At 33.2% G+C, this 16654-nt stretch overlaps 1 protein-coding gene across 1 annotated transcript in view; it reads right to left on the reverse strand.

The window, feature by feature from the left end:
* Positions 1–508: 508 nt before the first annotated feature.
* Positions 509–16654, reverse strand: part of LOC106463927 (calexcitin-1-like) — a 22015-nt gene continuing 5869 nt past the window's right edge. The window contains exons 3-7 of the mRNA XM_022391570.1: positions 13147–13199; positions 12155–12292; positions 10420–10531; positions 8674–8771; positions 509–1945 (exon numbers count right to left, since the gene is read on the reverse strand). Of these exons, the coding sequence (XP_022247278.1) occupies positions 1832–1945; positions 8674–8771; positions 10420–10531; positions 12155–12292; positions 13147–13199 (515 nt within the window). The 3' untranslated portion in view covers positions 509–1831. The remainder of the gene's footprint in view (positions 1946–8673; positions 8772–10419; positions 10532–12154; positions 12293–13146; positions 13200–16654) is intronic.

The raw sequence follows: 16654 nt of genomic DNA on the forward strand, positions 1-16654 counted from the left end.
GTAACCATCATTATCTGAGAATTTGACTCCTGCTGCTACAAAGGATATTAAATTACTGTGATTTTTATTTATTAAAGCAATTTTATCACAAGTGACACTGATTATGTTTGAATTTTATAATAAGTGAACAATATATAAAGTTTAAGCTACACTATTGTTTAATTAAACAGGGTAAATACAAATAGTAGGCATCACTATGGCTAGTTATATAACCAACAGCCACTTGACCCCATTTTCACCTTTATAAATTGTATATGTGAAGTGGTACTAGCTCTCCTGTCCTGATTGAGCTTAATTGGCATGTATCTGAAGCTGAACAAACTTGTTTCAGTTAAGGCTAAGCTAGTAAATAGTAGAGCAAGAGTTAGTAGTGAGTGCTTCTGGCCAGTTATCATCCCTCTGGTTGGCAATTCAAAATTAGGGACAGTAGTAAATAGCTTTAGTAGCTTTGCCATTCCTCAATCCAAGGAAAAATATGTAATGCCCCTGTGACTGAAAGGTCAATCATTGATTATTCTTCACTTGCTTAAAAAAATTTAAATTGTTCATTTAACCCTGTCCAGACTAATAACAGTCTAACGATATATAACATCCATTTTACTTGTCGACTAGCTCTAGCTAGATAGGAATCACTAAAAAAGCAAATACAAGCCTGACTAATATTACATGCCTCTTAAACACTAGCTAATTAGTACTGTAAGCTTTAAGTGTCTGATATATTGATTTCTCAGCATGCAGATGTGTTTCTATACTGTAATGTAAAATGTAAACATAATCATTTTAAGGTATTCTTTCAAAACTTTTGTCAGTATCAACTTCTTGCTTAAAAGCACATTATGTTTTTATACTAAGGCAGTTGTTGATTATTTTTAAGGTTTTCATGTTGATGATGGAATTAGAAAAAATTATGAAATGTCAGTATTTAAATATTTTCCTGGCATTATAATGATTTTACTATTTTGTCTAAAATTTCAATTTCCATCTTATGAATCATTTTATTCTCTACAAAGAGGCCATCTAGTATCATCACAAGTTTTATTGCCAAATAGTAAACGTTGTACTGTTCGTTTTTATATGATCAGAGTGAATTTATTTTCACTGAATTACATTTATTACCCATCACACAATGTGACAAACACAAATCTTTACTAGGTGTTATCATGTGAAATTTAAGGACAATTGTTGTTAATGAAGAATTAGTTTACTTATTTTTAATAGAGAAGTCTTGTGAAAATTTGTAGGGAGAAATTTGCAGCCTAATATCAACCATATTACCAGCTTGTTACAGGTTTTGTACTAGATTGCATCTTAATATGCAATAGTTTAAAAATAAAAAAAGTAACTTAATCCTAAGTTGCTTTACTTGAAGATATTTATCACATTAAATGAAGGTTAGTTTGAAAATGTCTTTAAAAACCCAACACAAGCTTAAAAAGTAGGAAGATTAGTCTCATATGAGAATAACCAATTAGTTTAAAGTAATCAATTAATGAGATTGATGATTTAATTATTGGCAAGTTCAAGAAATCACACAGCTCTATCAATGATTTATGTTAAAATAATTTATAAATGTGAGAAAAAATAATAAACTGTAGAAATTGTATTATTAGAGTAGGGAATCATTACTCTATATGACACTATCCACATTCATTATCTGTCAAATAGGTATTCATCACCAACTTAGGTGATATGGAGATCTCTGAGGTTAAGAAAGCTTTAATAATGATGATAACTTCAAAGTAAAACATCATCAGTCTAGTAGCAGCTGTCTGACCAAAGGCATTTTTTTGGCTGAACATACTGGACTTCTTCTTTGAGTCAACTTCAGTGTTTAAAAAGCCAGTCTACCCGTAATGAAGTTTCCCAAAGCACCAGGATCATCACTTCGGTAATATTCTCCAGCAAGTTTGCAGAAGTAATCAAAATTTAGAGGTTTGGTTTCATTCTGGAAAAAAAATTTAATAGTTAGTACAAACTCATAGAAAAACTAATTAACAAGTAAGAAATAAAATGTAAATTATACATTTATTAAATATTTAAAATAGCTCAAGAGCTTTGAATCTGACCATCGATAACATTTTCCCTCCTCAATTAGGTTTCAATGATTATTTCAACCAGCATTCAGAAGATATATGTTTACTGAAGTTATTTTATTTGGCTTATTAACTTTGTTTATGTCAACATGGTTATATCAGTGATAACTTTTTCAATACAACTTTGAAGAATATCATGTCATTTATCACATAGAAAAAATTAAATACATGAGTTTGGTGTTCTCCATCATCTAAACAAGATTACTTCATGAAGCTTCTTATGTACTGTAAATACAGTCAATTACCTATGATTATACTTCTGTCATATTTCATTTTTTGTATCTTATTGTGATTTAATGCACATACATCAGGGTATCTTACATAAACTTTGCTTTCTTACCATAGCTTGGATTTTACTGAAAGTTGTACTCATGATGAAATTTCAGTTGTAGAGAAGAAGGAGGGAAGGCATTTCAGAAGTGAGTAACTGTTTGAAATTCATTTTAATTCTAAAAATGTATAAATAAAATCATGTAGACTTACCTCTGAAATACAGAAAGCTCGAATACCCAAAAATTTAAAGATGGGAACCGATGTACATGAAAAGAAACCAAAAATAAAAACCACAGCTAAATAATTTGCACAACTCGATTCAAGGGAGAGTGAATGAAGCAGACCAGCTTCATAAACCAATTAGACCTAAATGCCACTCAAAAAAAAAGAAGGCATTCTTCTCAATGGAGAACCTCTTTTTCTGTGACACCCTTTAATTTAGGGAGTTAATATTGTGACCAGTAATGGTGTGTTGAAGCTATCAAACCATAAATGTGACACAATTAGTGTCATAAACAGGTAGGAGGAATAAAACTATGTCCTGCTGTTGCAGTGGAAGGTTCTCAAGTAAGCAGCCATATCAAAATGGTCTGTGAGTCACACAACCAGAGAAATTAGTGGGTCTTCAGGGAAAACTGAAGAAAGATTAAAGAATGTGTGGTATTTTCAGGTAAAACTGATTTCCCAACACGTATCATAAAAGTAAACTCACGATTCTATTAAAAAATAAGGGGAATGTTCTGTAGTAGATAACTGAATCCTCATAGTGAGTGTGAAATAACAAGATTAAACTAAGCTGGTAAAGTAAAAATAATCTTTATTATCTGACAAACACAAAGAAAACATAGTGTATGTCTTTTTATGCACAAAAGGATAGTTACTTCTACTAGAATGTGCTTAGTCCCACAGTTTTCTCCCCAAGAGAGACTTCTGTCAAACTATACAAGATGAGTTTAATATAGATATAAATACAGATTCTTGATACATAAGAAAGGACTGTACCTAATTACTGTACTTTTATTTGAAAATATCTGAGAAAGAAATAAGACCAGCAGAAATGTTGTCAGTATTAGGGCTAGCACTGTAGCAGACAATTCTAGCTCTGCAGACTCTGAAACCAATTAGGCCTAAGCAAAAAAATCAATCTTCATCAAAAACGGAAGTAAATGGTAATTGTTCCACAAGTTAAGCATCCACACAATCGTTATACCTGCTAGTACTATTGATGTACAACAGCACGAATACACTGAACCATAAGAGCTGACGTAGTAGCTACAATTTGACCTGCATGCTACAAATTGCATAAGTAAGGTCTCCAACTATGTTGTAGACATTCTGATGGTGGCAAAAACAGTTGCATCAGAAAGAACATCTTAGCAAAGTGAACAGCATGACTGTCAACAAGAAAATCTAAATTCTGGCAGAAAAGCAGAGTTTATGCAAGATCCCTTAATGCTTGCTCAACAGATCACGTGGAAGATGGGAGAGTGAAAAATTATGGGTAAGAGATGCATGCTCTGCAATGCCTAAAGGATATTTGGAAATTTTTAGTCATGTTTTATTGAAAGACTTTCAGTGTTCCAGAAGTATTCCCGTACACAGTTTAGCTATCTTCCTAAGCTCTACCACACGTTATTCCAAACAGATTTTCATGCCACTAGCCTTGTGAAAATCTCCACTTAATTTCACGTTAATTTGCACCACTGCATGATGATATCATCATGCAGCAAAAGCCCTACACCGATAGAAGGGCAACACACCTCCATGTGCACTAACCCCCCAGTATGCATTTACACTTGTGAATCTTCATTCTTCAATGAGGCAAGTGGGAATGTGTGCAGTAGTGAGTATCTATAATAAATACAGATAAGGAAAATGTTAACTTTTGAAACAAATACTCACACATTTTAGTTAGAATCCCATGTTGAGATGGAGGAGGGACAGGTGCAAAAGGTAGCTAGATGAACCCCCTTCAGAAAATATCCAAAGTAAGCCCATGGGGTGTGACACCTAATGGCAGGGGATCCATAGGGCACACCTGTGGGAAAATGCACCTCATCTCACCAAGGGCATATTCTTCACCTGCATAAGAAAGAAGAGAGGCAAATAAGCCAAATTTCTGTCACTTGAATAAGCAGAAATGGTACATAGCTGTCCAAGTATTCCCACACAAGACATTGGACAGCTAATGTGTGTAGTGAGGTTGGGGCTCATTCAGACCATATCTTGTGTACTCATCTCCTCTACCACCAGACTTCTGAGATATAGGTTTTGAACAGATTGGTATAGTGAGTGCCTACCTCTACTTGTCTGAATAGATGATCTGCAGGAGGAGGGCATTATAATATGTATCATATGTTTATATGTAATTTGTGATCTTTCATAGCTCTCTCTCTCTCTCTCTATATATATATATATGTGTGTGTGTGTGTGGGGTGGTCTGCACTACACTTTCAGTGTCACCACAGCCCTACTTCTCACCAGAATGGGACTCCTTGTTCTTGCCTCAGTAATTAAGTCCTAAATGGTGAGGATTCTCCATGGTCCTCCACTTCAGCAGCTAGGAACTAGTAAGGGGTAAGGGTTTCCCATATTCTACTTGACAAGTAGGGGGGGGGGGTAGAAATTAGCACAGGTAAGGCCCAGAGAATGTGCCATATTCCCATCAGTCCTTCAGTCTGGAAAGGTCTTTTACTAGAGACAGTGCAATGGTGACTGCAAAATCCTATTTTAAGCCAGCAAGCATGAGCCAGAGAAGTGGGCAGAAACACTGCTCTGGTGCTGGCTTTTTCCATAATAATCCATGGAATGAGTACGACCTGGATCAGACAAGAAAATGTAACATATATGTATGTACACCATACCTCAAGTGGTCTTGCAGAACACCACATCTCACACTGTCATATGTAGAGCCAAGGCAGATGGTACAAACACTTTCTGTTATCCTGGCTCAATGCAGATTTTGGCATCTAGAGTATAAAATTGGAATAACAGTAAACATAAGAAATAAATAAGAGGGAACAAGTCAGGAGAAAAAGATGGTGCAAAAAGGCAATAGCTTAAATGATGTGTGCACAAGATTGAGCAAAACCCCAACAAGTCAGGAGAGAAAGATGGTGCAAGAAGGCAATAGCTTAAATGAGATGTGCACAAAGTCGAGCAAAACTCAAACAAAGTCTCAGTCAGGCAAAGGAACAGAGCAAGGACAAAGGAAAGCAAAGGAGCAAAACAGAATGAAAAGGACAGGGTAAAAAATATGTCTTGGTACTGGGAAAGAAGAGCCATGGTCATGGCTACCTGATAACTAAGAAAGACTGAGACCGAGAATCTTTTGATGAACAAGCTGGTAAGAAAGGTGAGGCACAGAATTACCACCTGAAGGAAATGGGTAGTCAAACGACCAATGACAAAAGACCACCACCGATAGTGATATACAAATACAGTAGAAAGATGAAAAGAATGTGACAAGAATAAAATTGAAGTAGTGGAAAGTCCAGTCCAATGGGCAACAGACAGTAAATTCCATGTATGAGGGTAGATGGAGGATACTCCTCACTTAAGAAAAGAAGTGAGAAAATACAAATCCAGAAGGGGGATCTGAGTAACAAGTACATCAAGGCAATCAAAGAGGCACCAAAAAGAGAGCCCAAGAAGGATAGTAGTGTATAAGTCTGAGGTCCAGAAGAATAATAAGAAGAATGAGACGAGTAGGGTTTGCCAACAAGAAGGAAGCTCCTGGAAAATAATGTAAATAAGCACAGGAGTGTATAGTTAGTGCCAGACAACAAAAAGGCCCCCCGGAACATGAATCACAAGGATGGTTAGAGCAAAGAAAGGCCATGGAAAAGATTAAGTGAAAGATGACCAGTTCAACTGTCAGTAGCATCAAGAATGGGAACATGCCAAAGAAAGAGAGAGAAGGTCAAACACATTGATATGGAGCAGACACTAGTCCAACATACAAATGTCGGAAGACCTGCCTACAAAAAATGTCCTCAATCTGAGACAGAAGCATTGAAAAAGGAAGAGATCTGGTTTGAGAGGTGGTAAGGGAATGTAGGAAGTAGGACAGGCATAGTACAGTCACTGTGACAATTCCTAGAGGAGAGGCTCACAAAAGAGGAAAAGAGACCCCAAGAAAGAAAGCTCAGGGTCTGTAAGGTCCACTGTAAGAGATATATGAAGGCATGCCCCACATTAAGAAGGGGGTATAGAGAATCTAGAGTCCCCAAAAGGGAAAGAACCTCTCATGTAGAGAGAGAATAAGAAGTGTAAAACTCATTGACTAGATAAGCTATAGGTTGAAAGAAGATAGGCTAATCTCAGTTAAGAAAAGAGAAGAAAGAAATGTCTGAAAGTACCCAACATCAAGTGGGTGAGAAAAGGATCCAGATCCCAAGACAAGTCCTCCCCTTCCCAACCAAGCAGCTACTGTAAAAAGGAGAGAGGTAAGAGAAGAGGAAACATCCCAGAATGGGTTAACAGATACAAATAGTCATAGAAAGGAATGTCAACCAAGAATCATGAATAAGGCAAGTGAATGCCCACATAATAACAATGAATATAAGAGGGGCTGATACTGAGGTAAATGGAAATGGAAAGATGCAAAAAAGATGGATGGGACAGAGAAAACAAAGAGAATACAGGCTGAGAGAGACATATAAGAAGGTTTCCAACACATTGACCATGGCCAACCACAGATCATAGAAAAAGACTATAGATGAGGGTTGGAGAGAGGAGAAAGGGAAATGGAAAGAAAGGCGAAGAGAGGAGGAATGAAAAAAGATTCTAAGGTGGAGAAATGGAAAACAAATGTTGGGAGAACAGCAGTAGGAGAGAAAAAATTACCAGTATAATGATACTCGGGTGATAGTCACTGGCAAGAAGAGTGATGAATGACATTACTGTAGAAGTAAGATTAGAAAAAGAAGATGGCCTGGAATCTGGAATGGAAGGGTGAGAAGAAGATTGATCTAAACAAGGAACAGGAGTAAACAGCAAGGTCAAGAAAGGGAAAAAGAACCTGGGAATAGAATAAGGTCAAATGTTATACATTATCAGACCAGGTCATCAGGGTAAAAGAACCACACAGCAGACATCTGAGCAAAGAAAGGGAGCCAAACTAATAATATATACACAAGAAGGAAAGGGTACAGTTAAGAGAAAGTAACCCAACCCAATGAGTCATGATAACAGGAAAACAAAGTATGGATGGAGAGAGCAGAGGAAGTGGAACAGGCCAAACAGAAAAGGGAATAAAAATCCACAGAAGCATGAAGAAGTGCCACAGATAAAAGGTGGATGTAAGAGGGAAATACAGAAAGGTAGAGAGAAAAAGCTGGTCATAGAGAAACCAATGATAAGAAATTTATGAAAAGGAAGGAATGAAAATTGACAAATGTGAAGGAGGATGAGGTATTTGTCATGAGAAAAGGCTATTAGAGAAAGGAAACCATATAAATCCTAATAACATGCAAAGAGAAAAAAGATAAACCCAGGAATTGTGGGTCATAAAGAGAGAAAACAAAAAATAATAAAGAACACAGAAAAAAGAGGAGGAACATACCTAAGAATGAAATCCAGAAAGAGATGAAATGGTTATGGTCATTTAACAAATGATAGAGCACTATCCAAAACAAAGTAGGTGAAGGACGTGGTCTAATAACTCATTTCTGATTTAGAAGAAAGCAATTCAGTTGATGAGACATGAGTAGGAGGTCCATTAAGCATGTGGTAATCCACAACACATTGAACAATGGTTGCTAACACACTGACAGTTAATGGGCCTCCAAAAACCACAGCAGAAATAAGGCCTAAATGTGAACAACATCCCACACTCAGGACTAATTATATATCACTGTCAATCGAGAAGTCATGATAAAATATTAAAGCTTTTGAAGAAAAAGATAAAGAAAACAAAAATCAAATTTCATTAACAATGCAAATATCATTAAGTTGAACACAGGCAAAAAATTTAAACATGTCTGGTGAATACAATGCTGAGAAAAAGAATGAAGATTCACAAGTGCAAATGTACAGGGGGAGTAAGTGTGTAAGGAGGTGGGTTGCCCTCCTATCGGTGAAGGTTTTTTGCTGTGTTATGACATCATCTTGCAGTGGTGCAAGTTCATGTGAAATTAAGTGGGGGTTTTCATAAAGTTAGTGGCAAACAAATTTCTTTGGAAGAACGTGAGGAAAATAGATAAACTATGTGCAGGAGTGGGCAAGTCGTTTCAAAAACTATTGTTATAATTTTCATAGTCAATGATAATGATGATTTTTTTTTTCCCACAACAATGAGACTTACCTGAGTCATAATAACAAAACACTGGCGTGACTGCCGTTCTGGGATTCCAAAGCTCTCTAAAACATAGCAAAATTCCTCCACATCAACTATACCATCACCTAGTAGGGGAAACAAGATAATAATGATTAGGTTTTCATATTTTATAATATCAAGGTTTTACTTACATTATTTTTGAAGTTCATAATTAAATACTATGTTTCAGGGGGGCCACTCCCCCTCCTTGGCTAAATGATGTTGTACCTCCACCTCAAATCCAACACCATGGAGTAATGTTACTCTACATTATTGATTAATATTGTATTTCTATTGCTTTTATATTGAAATACTGCAAACAGTAACAATACCTATTATCAGTAAGCTTATTAACTTGAAATACTTTTTCTATAAAAAAATATAATTATATCTATCACTTTATTGAATTAAGACCAAATCACTTACAACCAGTTTTTACCTAACAGAACTCCTTACCATGCTGAACACTCTACTGAATAATTACATGATTTAATTGCGTACCAAGCCACTAAAACAACTCAAGAAATAATTAACAAAGATAAATATATTTGCAATGGAGGATATCAAAGAATTAGTTATGTTTTTAAATCAATAGTCTAGCTCACACAATGGAGAGAGATGTAGATTAATTTGCCTGGCACCATGGCAACTAGGCTTTAGAAATGTTGGTTGGGTAATATAGTTAAACTTGGCATTAATAAAAAAAAATATTTCATTTTCTTTTCACTAAAAAACTTACCTTTCTCTGTAATAGACAGTGAGAATATCTTAAGACCTTTATAAAAAAAATTCAGAAATAATTTTTATCCCTCATAGGTAGCTGAAATTAACCCAAACTGAAAATATGCAGTACATTTTTCACTATATTCTGATATAATAAAAAACAATACAATTGTTTTACTAAATAAATTTAAAATTTGAAGAAAGTATTTACAAAAAATTGTGAAAGAAACAACTATAAACAAATTTTTAAAAATGTTTTGAGTCAGTTATACATTTTTGCTTTTGGGGAATGGGCACAACACACTTGGTGTAAAATGGTTTTGACTACATGGTCAAAATAATATAGTTGCTTGGAATGCTCTGTGTATGTGTGGAGGTATCAGTCAGAGATATATATATATATATATATATAGAAGGAGTGAGCATAACCAGAATTTTGTTTTTTTTACGCTTTGAAATGTGCCAGTTACAGATGGCAAAAATAGAGGAAAATACAAGTTACAAAATACAAACTGCAGCTCATTTTTAAAAATTAAATATCCAATTACAAAATATTTGATTTAACTTTTAAAGTACCAATTCTCCAGAATTACTAACTATACAGAGAATATACAAGCCAATGTAAACAGCAACTTTAGCCCTATTTCTTGTTTCAAAGGCTCAGAGTTGTAAATTTTATTGCTAGGCAACAAATGAACTCCTTTAAGTATGTCTAGTTTACAGGAAAAGACAGCTCATATACAGTTTCTAAAACATAATACCCTTATTATATTTGAAACTAGTTATTTTTAATATTTAGATTATAAATAACGTGTGTACACACTCAACACTAATTTGGTTATACAACTAAAGTTTAAAAAACATAAACATGAATAAGCATTAAGCCTTATTATTACGATACTTTTGACTTTACATAAGAAAGCACATTCTGATGTAGTATGTCATAACATCACTTTTATGTGAAATCCATTAACTCTGAACCTAGAGTTTCATAACAACCATCACACTTACATGTTCTGTCATACATGTTAAACCTGTACCACAAATATGATGTTAGCCAGTGGGGAAATTTATTAATTTTCCCTTGAGACTCAGCTTCATTTATTTGCTCCCACATCCTAATCTGAGAGAAAAACAAAAGAAACTTTTATGTGGTAGGCTTCCAACCATTTTTTTTTCCTATTGAGAGTAACAAATTGAAGAAGTGCAAACACTTTAAATACTGTATATTAACTTTAAGATAAGTTTCAAGTCTAGCAGAGCAACTGACTGAATTTAAGTTAATTATAACTTAAAATTACATAATCTCACCACAATTGAAGCTAAGTCTATCTCATAATTTGTTTATACTTTATTAAAATTTTTCTGGGTAAAATGCAAATTCTAATTACTCATTTGTGTTCACAAACTACTTTTTTACTGTCTAGTCTTTTTCCTAAGGTTTCTTTAAAATTTGCTTGGAAAGTTCTGGAAACTAGACTTCATTAATTTACTGTAAAAGTATGTATGAATGAAATAAAATATAAATATTAAACATCAGCATTATAGACTTAAAAGATTAAAAGACATAGTCCATGATTTTGTTTTGCTATCAATAAGTCTACATTAGAAGCATTAAAGTTACACATAATAAAAGAAATTTCACAAGCAATGAATGTCACTTAAACAGTTAGTCTTTGTAACCCTTCTAATGATTAGTAAAAATCAAAATTTGACTTCTATAATATAAAAAAATGTTAAGTATAGAATGTTTGTAATTAATTCATCATTACTAAATCCAATGTCATGCCGGGTTTAAGTCAACCTGCTGAATTCAACATATACTTATTAAGAGTGTATCAATAACAATATTACTCTGTGGACCTTGAATGATCCTAACTAGTGAAAAAAACAAAACATTCCATGACATTATTACAAACTTGTATATTTCTTCTTTTTTTTTCAGATCTATATGTTTGTTGAATTTGGCACAAAGTTACACGAGGCTAATTCTGAAGTGTCAGACAGCAGGTTACAGAGCTATTTAACAGTCAACTGTAACCAGTATCAACTCTTGTCAAACTGAAATGTGGGATGTGACCATCACTATTATATGGCACCCACAAGCTCAAAATGTGGATTGTGATTATTTTTTTCTGTGGTAATGGGATGCAATCCATAGAACCTCAGATCCATATTCTGACACACATGCCATTTGACTGTACTTAACTCTTACTCAAAATTATAAGGCATGCAGAAGAAAATTTAAAAATAAAAATTATTTATTTCCTGACAACTGAACATTTTTCTTAAATCCTTGTTTCCTTTAGTATTATGAATTTTGCTTGAAAAAACTAATTTTAACAACAGGTGAGTAATGTTGGTTGAAGCTTGCTTTCTTGAAGCACATCATCCAAATATCCATCAAGCTTCAGTGACGTTTTTTTTAGGTTACTTATTTACTTCACACAATATCCAAGTAAAATATTTATAATTTTTCTATATTTATGTATGTGCTACATGTTCAAATATTAGTTTTTACTCCCTTCTATTTAACTATATACATCATGATTACGTTTCTACCTCTTTCTTTACTAGTCTTCTTAGCTACTCTGATTAAAAAATGAATTTTAAAGATATTTGAAATGCAAATATTTTTAAAAATCATCCCAGTCATAAGTAATTTCTTCTGGACTAAAATATGTTTTTAAAGAAAGATATTTCCTTCACATTTTTTGGATGGAAAAATCCATGTTAACAAACTTACCCATTCCTCTTGAGTTATCTTGTTATCATGATTGGAATCAGCCTGTTCCTTGAGTGACTCCCAAATGTCACGAAATAATTCCTCAGTTTTGTCATACTTGTCAGACCCTGGTTTCCAACCATTTAATTTACAAATGCGCTGTATGATTATAAAAAATGGAATAAAGAGTTTGACGTTAAGTTCTAGAATAATATTATAGTAAAACCATTTAATTAAAAAATGTTATTTATATATGCACTTTCTCTATACTCTTACTTGTGACCTGTCTGGAAAGGGTTAGCTTGTATAGTTATTGATGTAAGCCAACTTCTATTTTTTTCATATAGTTTTGAAGCAGAACATATGCATGAATGTATACTATATATATATATATATGACACTTGTATAAAATAGTGAACTTTTATCACACATCATAAAATTCCCACTAGAAAACATCACTACTCTCCAAATCTAACAGTTTCAGAAATATTCAGTATATTAGTCAGCCATTTGAACTAGAATCCTGAATTAATCCATTTTATTTCTAATCCTCCTAACATTAGAATACTTGAAACTGAGTTTATTCTTGAATTTACTATATTTAAATTTAAATGTACCAAACTTATAGTTAAAATTATTATTTAACTTATGCTCATGATATTTCCAAACTCCTTGTTGCCCTAGCTATCCTGTCAATTTATATATTCTGAATTTCCCAAGCTCTCTCACCACTACTCAAATTTAGTTTAAGCTATCTTTAATGAATATATTTACAGCTTCCTCAAACATTTGACAACCTAACCTATTCAAGTTTCTCTAGCATATGGTTTACACTTACATTGAAAAATATCCCACATGTCCAAAGTGCCCATCTGTTGCTCAAAGAATCCCATTTAATTTGTTGTTACTTAAGGTTGATATTAAGAACAAAAGAAAGTCATCTCACTCATCAAAAAGTATGCATATGTTGAGGCTATTTATTCAAATGAATAATAATAATAAAAAAAACTTACCTCTCGAACACTATGAAAATCACTCAGAGTGATGACACCATCTTTGTTAATATCTGTAAAAAATTCCAAATTGTCATAAATAAATATTCTCTTTTTAATCTATTAGTTATAATATAAAATCATGACTGATTCATAACTTACCTCATTATTTCTAGGGTTGGCTGATGGTATAAAAGAAACATTTATGTACACCAAATAGGAACTGAGTATCATTTTAAAATTGGGAAACTTAACATGTCCTTGGACTTCATGAGTTAACAATAAGTAATTTTTATTATGGTATTAATATGAATAAGAATATAATACAACAGTTAAAGTGATACTATTAGATTTTATTTTTCTACACACCAACATCCAAGGGCTTTATGAATTGTATATAACATATGATTTTGATTCATGTATATCATTTAACAATAGTGTTGTTGTCAAGCAGTGGTGTGTCTGGGTCTTTTTGTTTAAGTTTCATCATGTATTGGTTTTTCTTATTTATTATGAACTAGCTGGAGTAACCATCTGTTGAACTGGTGAAATAAAAACTCATTTGTAAGAAAGGATAAGCAATTGTGCTTCTATTTTTTTTATTCTTGACATAACAAACATTAAAAGTGCAATAAAAATACATAAAGGTACCAATACTGAAAATAAAGGCACACTGTTTTCAAGAATTTTAACAATAGTTGTTACATAGTTCATTCTAATGCTGAGGGATATACATTGGTAGTTTTTCCAAAATTAAATATGAAAGTAGAAGGAGGTTTGGACACCCCCCTATGACCTTCCTCATGTCATCCTGTATCACCGTGTCAAGTTTGGTGCTGATTGATCAAGAAATGTGGAAATGTATAAGGAACAGATACACACATACTGACATTTATTTATATAGCTTATCAGTGATATAATAATAAAACATTTAACATTGAGAAATTATCCTTTCCATAATTTACTTAAAACTAATTATAATTTTGCTTGTTTAGATGCGACTCCAGATTTTTCATTTTCATAAATCCAGTAGTCCAAGCATTTTTTTTTTCTAGAACACAATCACTTTTAAAAAGTTTGTGGTTTTTTTTTTCTTACTGGATTTCAGGAAAAGCTATACAAGGGCTATCTGTGCAAGTTTCCCTAATTTTGAAGTGATAAACTAGAGGGAATGGAACTTGTAAACACCACCCACTGTCAAGTTGTAGGCTACTTGAATCAAATAGTAGGATTTGACGGTCACAGTTATAATGTACCCATGGCTACAAAGTGTCAAAAACACCTTTTTTTTTTCTTACAGCAGTAAAGTAGCACAAACTATGCAACCTTACATTAACATCATATACAGTTCACAAATTGACCACTGGGCTGTGCTGAAGCAGAAGTTTTTCTTATATTAAGTTATACCAAAACACCCATTCACTCATATTATAATCCAAATACTTTGTGAATGTAAAAAAAACTTGATGTTAGAAATTAGCTTTTTTTTCAGACGAGTTTGGCTTGGAGTTGGATTGGATATAACGGTACCCTAATTCAAAGTCAATTTTGAAGCCTTTTGACACATCCGTTGCGCTTAAGACTTGCAGATTTGAATTCTGCAGACAATTTTACGTAAGAAAAATGTTATCAATCTCCGTATATAAAACATTGCTGACGCCTGTTCCCGTGTTGGCTTACCAAACTACACGTTTTTAACTTTAAATTTAATTATATTTACTGATAGTGATTGTATCTCTAAATTAAAAACTTCTGTCATGTAACTTCAAATGAATTGCCTTTACACAATTTTAAACTAAGTTTAATGTCTAAATCGAACAACTGCTAAAAACCATATCAACTTAAATCAAACTTTCACATGATTTTAAATTTTATTACCGCAGTAACTTTCTTCTTTGGACTCATGTTTTTACCATAATTTTTTTATACATGGCCGCCCTTGTGGCAACATCGCGGATTAATGGGAAAATAATACCTTTGTGTCTTCTATTTATTAAGCACAAAGTAACACAATGGACTATCTGTGCTCTGCCCACCACGGGTATCGAAATCCGGTTTTAGTAGTATACTTTACACACAGAAATCTCAGTAATATGAATTTTAATATGAAAATATTTAACTTTTATAACATTTAGAGTAAAACAAGCTAAATTTGATGGAAGTAGTTTGTTTTCCTTTAAAATAATGTAGTCTATCATCACACAGCATATCACCCAGCAGCTATCAGTTAATATTTATGACAAAAAAGTAATTCTGATTCTGCAAGATACTTCCAACAGGTAGTTTATCTTAACTTGGTTTCGGGATTTTTGGCAAACCGTTGTAAGTCTGCAAACATACCGCTGTGCCACTATTACAAAGAGACAAAATATTTTAACATTGCTTCATATTGAAAAGTAAATATGAAGGTTAATTACAATCAATTGAATTGGATTAAATCCACAGCTCATTTACCAAGTCAATTTTGTATATTTATGATATCTTAAATGTTCTGAACTCAGTCTTTGTTCTGAAGATTTCATATAATATGTGGTCGAGAAAACCTTGAAGTTGAACTTGTTTCAAGTTAACTTTGTTCATTTGTTGTTCTTGAAAATAGATAATACCTTTTACTACTCGCAGAGGCTATTGCTTTATTCGACACATTATATGAACATGTTGTCAGCGGCGTTCTTCAATGGTTGTTCATGTGATATCTATATGTTATGGCCCCTATGTGTATTGTAATAAGAATGACCAGTCACATGGTTAGCCCATTGTCGCTGTGGGTAAATGCAAGGTTTCTTGCAAACTAAGTAATGTTGCATTTGAAAAGGCTGGTAAATAATTTCAGTTTGAATGACTGGAAGGAAAGGGCCAATAAAAGCTATCGTCCTGCGTAAGTAAACAACAAGTACACATACTACGTTTGCGTTTCACTATTATGATAAAGAGTGTGCATTTTATCTTACACTTTGTGTCTAGTATCGTTTTATATCCCTTGTGCACTTTTACCCCAAAAATTTAAACAAACAAGTTTATCTTACAATATAGAATACTTCTATCTGATTTTAATGCACCATCTTTAACGACTCTTATAATCATATAGGATAACGTGTATATAATGACTTCTACCAGAAGAGTTATAACCATATTCAATCAAAATTACAGTTAGTAACAATTAGTCTTAATAGACATTCAAACTACCAAAAGCCTTTATGTCCACTCGGCCTTAGGTCATTAATTTGGTATCCTCGCTGTTAACAGTGTTTTCTGCCATGATGACCTAAATTTAAAGTTATTCAAATACCTTCAGTATTAAAAAATATATTTCAGGACAAGGTATAACTGTAAATTACAACGTTCTGTGATTTCACTGCGTGAGAAAAATCCTGCAAATAATCTCTGTTATATATATTCTCATTTTACTTTTGTAAACATGTCTTGAATTTGAATATGTAGTAAAAATAAAGCTTTACACACACTTACTAACTTTTTCTTCTTTTTTTAATCTCTAGCATTATAGCTGTAAACAATATATATTGTTACG

Source organism: Limulus polyphemus, unplaced genomic scaffold, assembly GCF_000517525.1.
Source record: "Limulus polyphemus unplaced genomic scaffold, Limulus_polyphemus-2.1.2 Scaffold1519, whole genome shotgun sequence".
Taxonomy (NCBI): domain Eukaryota; kingdom Metazoa; phylum Arthropoda; class Merostomata; order Xiphosura; family Limulidae; genus Limulus; species Limulus polyphemus.